The sequence below is a fragment of the Rhinoraja longicauda genome, chromosome 7, assembly GCF_053455715.1.
Source record: "Rhinoraja longicauda isolate Sanriku21f chromosome 7, sRhiLon1.1, whole genome shotgun sequence".
Lineage (NCBI taxonomy): Eukaryota > Metazoa > Chordata > Chondrichthyes > Rajiformes > Arhynchobatidae > Rhinoraja > Rhinoraja longicauda.
In genome coordinates this window covers 61,836,515-61,845,873 of record NC_135959.1, presented here as the reverse complement: position 1 = coordinate 61,845,873, position 9,359 = coordinate 61,836,515, and the positions used below count along the sequence as shown (strand labels likewise).

Sequence of the window (9,359 nt, the reverse complement as noted above, 5' to 3'; positions counted from 1 at the left end):
GATATGTAGAGTGGATGATGGATTAATAAAGGATGATTGGAATGGGAAGGTTCAGTGATTGAGTGGAGGACAGATAGTAAACTTAATAACGAAAAGTGACTGGTGCTAAGATTGAAAGAGAGCAGTGGGAAACAACATTAGCAGTGAAGCCTGTGGCATTAGAAAGATGAAACAAGAGTAACAGAATCAGTAAATGTAGGACTTAAAGGATAAGAAAATGCAACAGAAAAACAATTGTGAGCTCTTGGGCCAGATCATGCTGGCTAATGGTGACATTTAATAATTGAGTTGCTGGCGACAAGCCATTTAAACGGCGGTGAGTCAGGGATTTTGTGTATCTGCTGTCAAATGGAGAAGTCTTATGGCAGATTTGGGATGCGTAATATGAAGGTATCGTAACTCGGGCCCTATTCCAGGTTAGGCCCAACACAAATTCATAAACCCTCAAACTACATTGGTTTCAGTTGGGTTTATGGGGCAAAGGGTCAGGAAGCAAAAGGTTACTACTTAAATTGTTTTGCTTTAGTTTAATATTTAAAATGTTGTGCTTTTAGACATTGTTCCTTAATTATTTTTAGTTTAGAATTTTAAATTTATCTCAGTTTTAATTGTTTTTAAAATGTCTCAGCATGTCAACCTGGTGGTGGTTTTGTTGGCTGTCAAAACTATCAGAAACAATTTGGAGGTAAAAGCTCCTCACCTAACTTTGTCAGTGCCGAAGATGGCCGCTATTTATATACATTGGGTATGCAAGCAAAGAATTTCACTCTGCCTTGTCACATGTGACAAAGTATTCCATTCCATCCTACTGCAGACTCCAAATGATACCAAGTAAGGAAATTGTAATGTGTAGGAAAGAACTGCAGATGCTGGTTTAAATCGAAGATAGACATAAAATGCTGGAATAACTCAGCGGGACAGGCAGCATCTCTGGAGAGAAGTCAAGTCAAGTCAATTTTATTTGTATAGCACATTTAAAAACAACCCACGTTGACCAAAGTGCTGTACATCTGATTAGGTACTAAGGAAAAAATGAAACATACAGTAGCACACAAACATAACAGCACATACAAAACAGTTCACAGCGCCTCCTCAATGAGCCTCAAACGCTAGGGAGTAGAAATAGGTTTTGAGCTTGGACTTAGAGTCGATGGAGGGGGCAGTTCTGATGGGGAGAGGGATGCTGTTCCAGGTCGGGATGCTGTTCCAGGTCATCTGTTCCAGGTGACATTTCAGGTCGGGATCCTTCTTCAGACTTCAGTCTGAAGAAGGGTCTTGACCCAAAACATCACCCATTCCTTCTCTCCAGAGATGCTGCCTATCCCACTGTTACTCCAGCATTTTGTGTCTATCTTTAAAGAAATAGGAAGTTTGAGGTTTTTAACTGTACTGAATTTCAGGGAGTACAAGTTTCATAATTGTCCAAGATAATTGTGGATGACCAAGATGGCGGCGCGCACGGACGCAGCGGCTCACAGCTCTCCCTTTCGGTGCGTTTTATGTGTGTTATCTGTGTTATGTCTGTTAGTCAATTTTAGTCATGAAAATCAGGAAAATCAGGCAAATCCTACCAACAACCGAAAGGATCTTCTGATCATAGGATTCCAGTGCAATCGGGACCTTGTGCGCGAATTTCCACACCCGCGAAATATACCGGAAGAGATAGCCAGGACACCGGGCGCTCCGTGGATAGTTGTCGGCGCGAACAGGCGTCGCAGGCGGAGGAGAAACAGGAAGCAAAAGCGAGGATGCCGGTCCGGTATACTTACCAAGCTAAAGAGACAGCCACACAAACCACCGCTACCCAGCATGTTTCTCACCAACGCCAGATCCATCATCAACAAAATGGACGAACTAAAACTACAGATATCAGCAAACAAACTCGTGGAGGACTGTTGCATTCTCTTAGTAACAGAGACATGGCTTCATCCACTTATCCCAGACGGAGCCATTGAGCTAGCCGGGCGTACAGCGTTTCGTTGGGACAGAAACATCGACTCCGGTAAGAGCAAGGGGGGGGGGTTATGCATTTACGTGCACAACAGCTGGTGCACTAACATCCAAATCATAGATAGCCACTGTTCTCCTGACCTGGAGTCCCTAACAGTTAAATGCAGGCCTTTTTACCTCCCTCGCGAATTTACAGGGGTTATAGTAACAGCAGTCTACATCCCACCGAATGCTAACGTTAGCACAGCTTTAGGCTACCTGCTCGGTGCAATAAACTCACAACAGAGCACATATCCAGAAGCAGCCCACATCATAGCCGGGGACTTCAACCATGCAGACCTAAAGTCAGTTCTCCCGAAACTTGAACAACACATAAGATGTGCTACCAGGGGGAAAAACACACTAGACAAGGTTTACTCAAATATTAAGAAGGGTTTCAGGTCAGCACCACTACCACACCTGGGGCAGTCAGATCACCTGTCCATATTCCTAACTCCAGCATACACCCCACTCAGGAGGAAAGCTCCAGTCACCATAAAGACTGTGAAGACATGGCCTGAAGGAGCTTCCTCGCAGCTGCAGGATTGCTTCGAAAGGACCAACTGGGATATTTTTGAGGATCAGGACTTGGAGTACACATCAACTGTACTTTGCTACATCAAAAACTGTGTTGACAATGTCACCGTCGACAAACGCATCCGGTTGTATCCCAATCAAAAACCCTGGATGACAAAGGATGTCAGGTCTCTCCTCAAGGACCGTAACACCGCCTTCAGGTCTAGTGATAGAGCTCTATACAGTGCTGCTAGAACCAACCTGAAGAGAGGCATCAAGGATGCCAAAGCGTCCTACAAGAGGAAGATTGAGGACCACTTTTCCAACAATGACCCACGGCGGGTATGGCAAGGCATCCAGCACATCACCAACTACAAGACCAGCAACCGCACGACTGCCGACGGCGACGCCTCGCTGGCAGAGGAACTTAACTGTTTCTTTGCTCGTTTCGAGGTGAAAGCTACAGTGGCAGACATAACACCCTCTCCAGCACCTGACAGCAACACCTTCACTGTGCAGGAGTATGATGTTAAGCGCGTGCTCAGAGCAGTGAATCCCAGGAAAGCTGCAGGCCCCGATGGTGTGACGGGCAGAGTGCTGAGGGAATGTGCAGACCAATTATCTGAGGTCTTCTCAAAAATCTTCAACCTGTCCCTTTTAAAATCCACCATCCCTCCCTGCCTGAAGTCCGCCATAATCATCCCACTGCCGAAAAAGTCTGTCATCAGCACTCACACCGGTCATCACAAAGTGCTTCGAGAGACTGGTCCTGCAGCACATCAAAGCCAGCCTCCCACCCACCTTCGACCCACACCAGTTTGCCTACAGAGCAAATAGGTCTACAGGGGATGCCATCGACACTGCTCTTCACACTGCACTGACCCACCTTGAACACCAGGGGAGCTATGTGAGGATGCTCTTCCTCGACTTCAGCTCTGCCTTTAACACGGTCATCCCTAGCAGACTGGTCACCAAACTTTCCGACCTTGGATTTTCCCAAACCATCTGCCAATGGATCAAGGACTTCCTGACCAACCGCCCCCAGACCGTCAAAATAGGCCCTCACCTCTCCTCCACCATTACACTGAGCACCGGCTCACCACAGGGCTGTGTGTTGAGCCCCATCCTTTACTCCCTCTACACTCACGACTGCGCCCCCACCCATCCCACCAACACCATCATCAAGTTCGCGGATGACACGACTGTGGTTGGACTCATCTCAGAAGGAGATGAGACAGCCTATAGGGATGAAATCCAAAGGCTGGCAGCATGGTGTTCAGTGAACAATCTGGTCCTGAACTCCTCCAAAACAAAGGAACTTATAATTGACTTTAGAAAAACCAGTGGAGATTACGACCCACTCTACATCAATGGGGTCTGTGTGGAAAGGGTACCAGCTTTCAGGTTCCTGGGTACGCACATCGCAGAGGATCTTACCTGGTCTACCAACACCATCACCACAGTAAAGAAGGCACAGCAGAGACTCCACTTCCTGAGGATCCTCAGGAAAACCAACCTGCAGGAGAAGCTCATGTTGTCCTTCTATCGCTGCTCCATCGAGAGTGTGCTGGCATACTGTATAACCACATGGTATGCCAGCTGCTCAGAAAAGGACAGGAAGGCCCTTCAGAGGGTCATCACGACGGCCCAGAAGATCATCGGCTGCTCACTGCCCTCCCTGGAGCACCTGTTCAGCCTACGCTGCCTCAGTAGCGTCTGTTTGTTCATCTGCCCTCTGGTCGACGTTTCAGGTCGATCAAATCCCGAACAAACAGACTTAAAAACAGTTTTTACCCCAGGGCCATACGAGAACTGAACACTACCTTTGCACTAGGCAACACCGTTAAAAAATCTTGTACTTAATATAATTGTATTTAATTGTATTTATGTATTTATTTGTTTTTGCATTTATTGCATATATGTTTGTACGCACCGTCAGGATTGGCTATTTTTTAATTTCGTTGTACTCGTTGCAATGACAATAAATGAATATTATTATTATTATTATTATTATTAACCCTTGTGATTTAGCCAAATGGATTGATTTTTCAATTCAAGAGTGACAATGGAATATAAAGAAAATTAATAGTTAAATGTAAAATGAATTTCAAATTAGCTGAGCATGCTTTCATGACGACATGTACCCAAACATTATTACCAGAAGAAAGTTTACTTTTGGAAACTCAGAACTCATGATATAATGGATTATGTAAAACAATGTGCATTGTTTTCAGTAATTGCGTACAGGCACACGCACAACTAATGTAGCACTTCAATTAATTTACTTTGTACTGCATATATAAATCCAGGAGAAAAACACAATTTCAGATGTCTTGACAAGTGCACTGGCACCATGAAGCTCTGGTATCTGGTATATCCATTTTGGTTCCTGCATATATCTGAAGTGTATGCTTTGAATCTGCCTGTAGTTCATTAATGTGGGAATTAAGCATCTTCTCCAATACTCGGGCTCGTTCTTCTTCTTCTTCAAGGAAATGTTCTGTTACTGAAGAAGTGTCTGATATCTCTGTGGGAGTCTAAACAGCATAAACATAGTAAATCATTTCAATGGCATAAACAATGGTTCACTTGGAAATGTAATAACATTCACATTTCAGCAGATACATTTAACCCTGTTGAAAATCACACTGAATAATTGTTCTGCCTTCATTATTTTGAAATCTATTTCATTATACACACAGAAATAATTATTTGTAACCTATTTACATTATTTATATTCCTACAGGAGACAGGTGTAATATCAGGTCAATGCTATGTTGAAGATGTAGTTTAGAGAAATGGAATAAAATGAGTAGGCTGAATTGTCATCACAAACGTGGTCATGCAGATCTCAACACTTTCATGAGGAGAAACATGATGGCGTTTCGATGAAATAAAATGGGTTCCACTATAGGTGGGACATAGAGTTTCTCAGATTATTGGACAAACAGGAAAATCTAAATCTACTTCTAGAAATCCTGCTCCTTAGCACACTACCTGTTCAATGTCCCTATATGCACTCAGCATGTTGATCATGCAATTTCTAATTCTTGGCTCACCTATGAAATGGACATTCGGCAGCTGTGGCATGGCTTGCACGCCATCATTTCCTACGTTGCAGCTCAAGTGACATCCCGGATGAGCTCAATGCCTTCTATGCACGCTTCAATAGGGAGAACACTGATGTACCTTCTTGGGGCCCCCATAGCCTGTGATATCTGGCTTTTGTTCATAGACTACAGTTTGGCATTCAACACCATCATCCCCTCAAACTTGCACCAAGCTCAGAGAACTGGGTCTCTGCGTATCCCTTTGCAACTGAATCCTCGACTTCCTCATCAATAGACCACAATATATATGAATTGGCAAAAACACTTCCTCCTTGATAACCATCAGCGCACCCTACCCCCAATACCATGTGCTCAAGGCTGTGTGCTCAGTCCCCCCTGTTTGAATGACAGTATTACATAGAAACATAGAAAATAGGTGCAGGAGGAGGCCATTCAGCCCTTCGAGACAGCACCGCCATTCATTGCGATCATGGCTGATCATCTACAATCATCCTTCTAAACTCCAGTGAATACAAGCCTAGTCTTTTCAATCTTTCCTCGTATGTCAGTCTCGCCATCCCAGGGATCAATCTCGCGAACCTACGCTGCACTGCCTCAATTACAAGGATGTCCTTCCTTAAATTAGGAGACCAAAACTGTACACAATACTCCAGATGTGGTCTTACCAGGGCCCTATACAACTGTAGAAGAACCTCTTTACTCCTATACTGAAATCCTCTTGTTATGAAGGCCAACATTCCATTAGCTTTCTTCACTGCCTGCTGTACCTGCACACCAACTTTCAATGACTGGTGTACAAGGACACCCAGGTCTCATTGCACCTCTCCCTTACCTAACTTAACTCCATTGAGATAATAATCTGCCTCCTTGTTTCTGCCGCCAAAGTGGATAACCTCACATTTATCTATATTATACTGCATCTGCTACACCTGCCCACTCACTCAACCTGTCCAGGTCACCCTGCAACCTCCTAACATCCTCTTCACAGTTTACACTGCCACCCAGCTTTGTGTCATCCGCAAACTTGCTAGTGTTACTTCTAATTCCCTCTTCCAAATCATTAATATGTATGGTAAACAGTTGCGGCCCCAACACCGAGCCTTACGGCACTCCACTCACCACTGCCTGCCATTCTGAAAATGACCCGTTTACTCCTACTCTTTGCTTCCTGTCTGCCAACCAATTTTCTATCCATGTCAACACCGTACCCCCAATAACATGTGCTCTAATTTTAGTCACCAATCTCCCGTGCGGGACCTTATCAAAGGCTTTCTGGAAGTCTAGATATACTACATCCACCGGCTCCCCTTCATCCATTTTACTTGTCATGTCCTCAAAAAAATTCCAGAAGATTAGTCAAGCATGATTTCCCTTTCATAAATCCATGCTGACTTGGACTTATCCTTTTACTGCTATCCAAACGCACTGTTATTACCTCTTTAATAATTGACTCCAGCATCTTTCCCACCACTGAAGTCAGGCTAACTGGTCTGTAATTCCCCATTTTCTCTCTTGCTCCCTTCTTGAAAAGTGGGATAACATTAGCTATCCTCCAATCCACAGGAACTGATCCTGAATCTATTGAACATTGGAAAATGATCACCAATGCGTCCACTATTTCTAGAGCCACCTCTCTGAGGACCCTGGGATGCAGACCATCAGGCCCAAGGGATTTATCATCCTTCAGTCCCATTAGTCTACCCAATACTATTTCTCGCCTAATGAAAATTTCTTTCAGTTCCTCTACCCCCCTAGATCCTCTGTCCTCCAGTAGATCTGGGAGATTGTTTGTGTCTTCCTTAGTGAAGACAGATCTGAAGTACCTGTTCAACTCTTCTGCCATTTCCTTATTACCCATAATAATTTCACCCATGTCTGCCTTCAGGAGACCCACATTTGACTTTGCTACTCTTTTTCTCTTAACATATCTAAAGAAGCTTTTACTGTCCTTCTTTATATTCTTGGCCAGCTTCCCCTCGTACTTCATCTTTTCAGCCCGTATTGCCCGTTTTGTTACCTTCTGTTGTCCTATGAAAATTTCCCAATTCTCTGGCTTCCAGCTACTCTTTGCTGTGTTATACATCTTTTCTTTTAGTTTTATTCCATCCCTAACTTCCCTTGTCAGCCACGGTTGCCTCCTACTCCCCTTAGAATCTTTCTTCCTTTTTGGAATGAAATGATCCTGCGTCCTCCGGATTATGCTCAGAAATTCCTGCCATTGCTGTTCTGCCGTCAATCCTGCTCGGATCCCTTTCCAGTCTACCTTGGCCAGCTCCTCTCTCATGCCTTCATAGTCCCCTTTGTTCAACTGCAACACTGACACTTCCGACAGCTTCCAAGTGGGTGACCCTGTTCTCAAGAGGTACAACACCCGGGGACCTTTGCATTCCATGTTTCCTTCCCTTTCTCACCATCACCCACCTTCTCTCTTCCAGTACCTTTGGTGTAACAATCTCACTGTAGGACTTGTCGAGGAACGACTCAGTTTCTCCATCTTTAAATTAGCTGACGACACTTGTTGGATGAATTGCAGATAATGATGAGTCAGAGTTTAGGAGAGAAATCAATCGTCTGATTGAATGGTGCCAGAACAACAATCTTGTTCTCAATATTTTAGTTATCGTTTAACCTAATTTGTCAGTTCTCTTTAGTTAGCTTTGCTGTTGTTCTTATCCTCAAACTTAATGTAAAATTCAATCATATTATGACCGCTGGTATCAAGGGATACCTTCATTGAGGTTATTAATTAATCTATTTTGTTGCACAATACTAGGTCTAATATGGGCTGCATTCAGGCCAGCTCCCAGAATGAGAATGATTGAAAGACACACCATGGAAATAGGCACTTCCGCCCACCGAGCACCCAGAAGAAATACACGTGATCACAGGGAGAACATGCAAAACTTGCACAAACAGAACCCGAGGTCAGGATCAAACCTGGGTCACTGGCACTCTGAGGGATGTTCGAGGAAAAAGAACATACTCCATTAAATCCATAACCAAGATTTATTAGTCCACTTGATTTTTCCAGTCTATGTATAGATTAAAATCCCCAATGTTTTTCCCTATATCTTTCTGATAAGCTCCCTTATTTATTCCTTTATACTCTGTGCTACCATGTAGTTACTGTTAAGGGGCCTAGATACCCCTCCCACAAATTCTTGCCTTCATTATTTTTTATTCCTGTCCAAATGGCTACTACATCCTGTTTCCTGAATGTTAGTTCATCGCTCTCCATTTACCCACCACTAATCAAGCATTTGTCCATCCCTCATATTAATCCCATTTTAGCATCTGAAAAGCAGAGAGATCTTTTACTACATGCACATATAACACATTTCTAGTAGTAATCAATATACATTTTTTGGTGTGCAAATTGTTCAGTGTGTTTCCATAAGTTATAGAAATAATGTATGAGAGAAGAATTTTTTTGATTGATAAATATAGTGAAGGCATCACTAAGAAAGAAAATTCTGAAAGTTTGACCCAGAGGGTCATTGGAGATGGAGCACAAAATAAACAAATGAGGACATGGCACAGTCATGGGGTTGTGGCGGTGATTTCTGCTATTGATGAGCAGAAACAAGAGGTATCAATTCCTCGATCTAGACCCAGCAGACATGGATTTTAAGAGCTGGCTATAAAAAAAATCTTTTTTTGGAATTGAGTGAAGTCCAACACCAGCAGTGTGGCATCAAAGGAGGATTCTCTTTTTTGACATCGTCTTGCTGTACTTGTATTGACAATAGGCAATGTATTTGTTTTTCTCCTTAAAATTACATT

At 43.4% G+C, this 9,359-nt stretch overlaps 1 protein-coding gene across 1 annotated transcript in view; it reads right to left on the bottom strand.

The window, feature by feature from the left end:
- Window positions 1-4,829: 4,829 nt before the first annotated feature.
- LOC144595576 (deuterosome assembly protein 1-like) overlaps window positions 4,830-9,359 on the bottom strand; it is a 66,108-nt gene continuing 61,578 nt past the window's right edge. Inside the window, exon 13 of the mRNA XM_078403136.1 lies at window positions 4,830-5,042. Within this exon, the coding sequence (XP_078259262.1) occupies window positions 4,830-5,042 (213 nt within the window). The remainder of the gene's footprint in view (window positions 5,043-9,359) is intronic.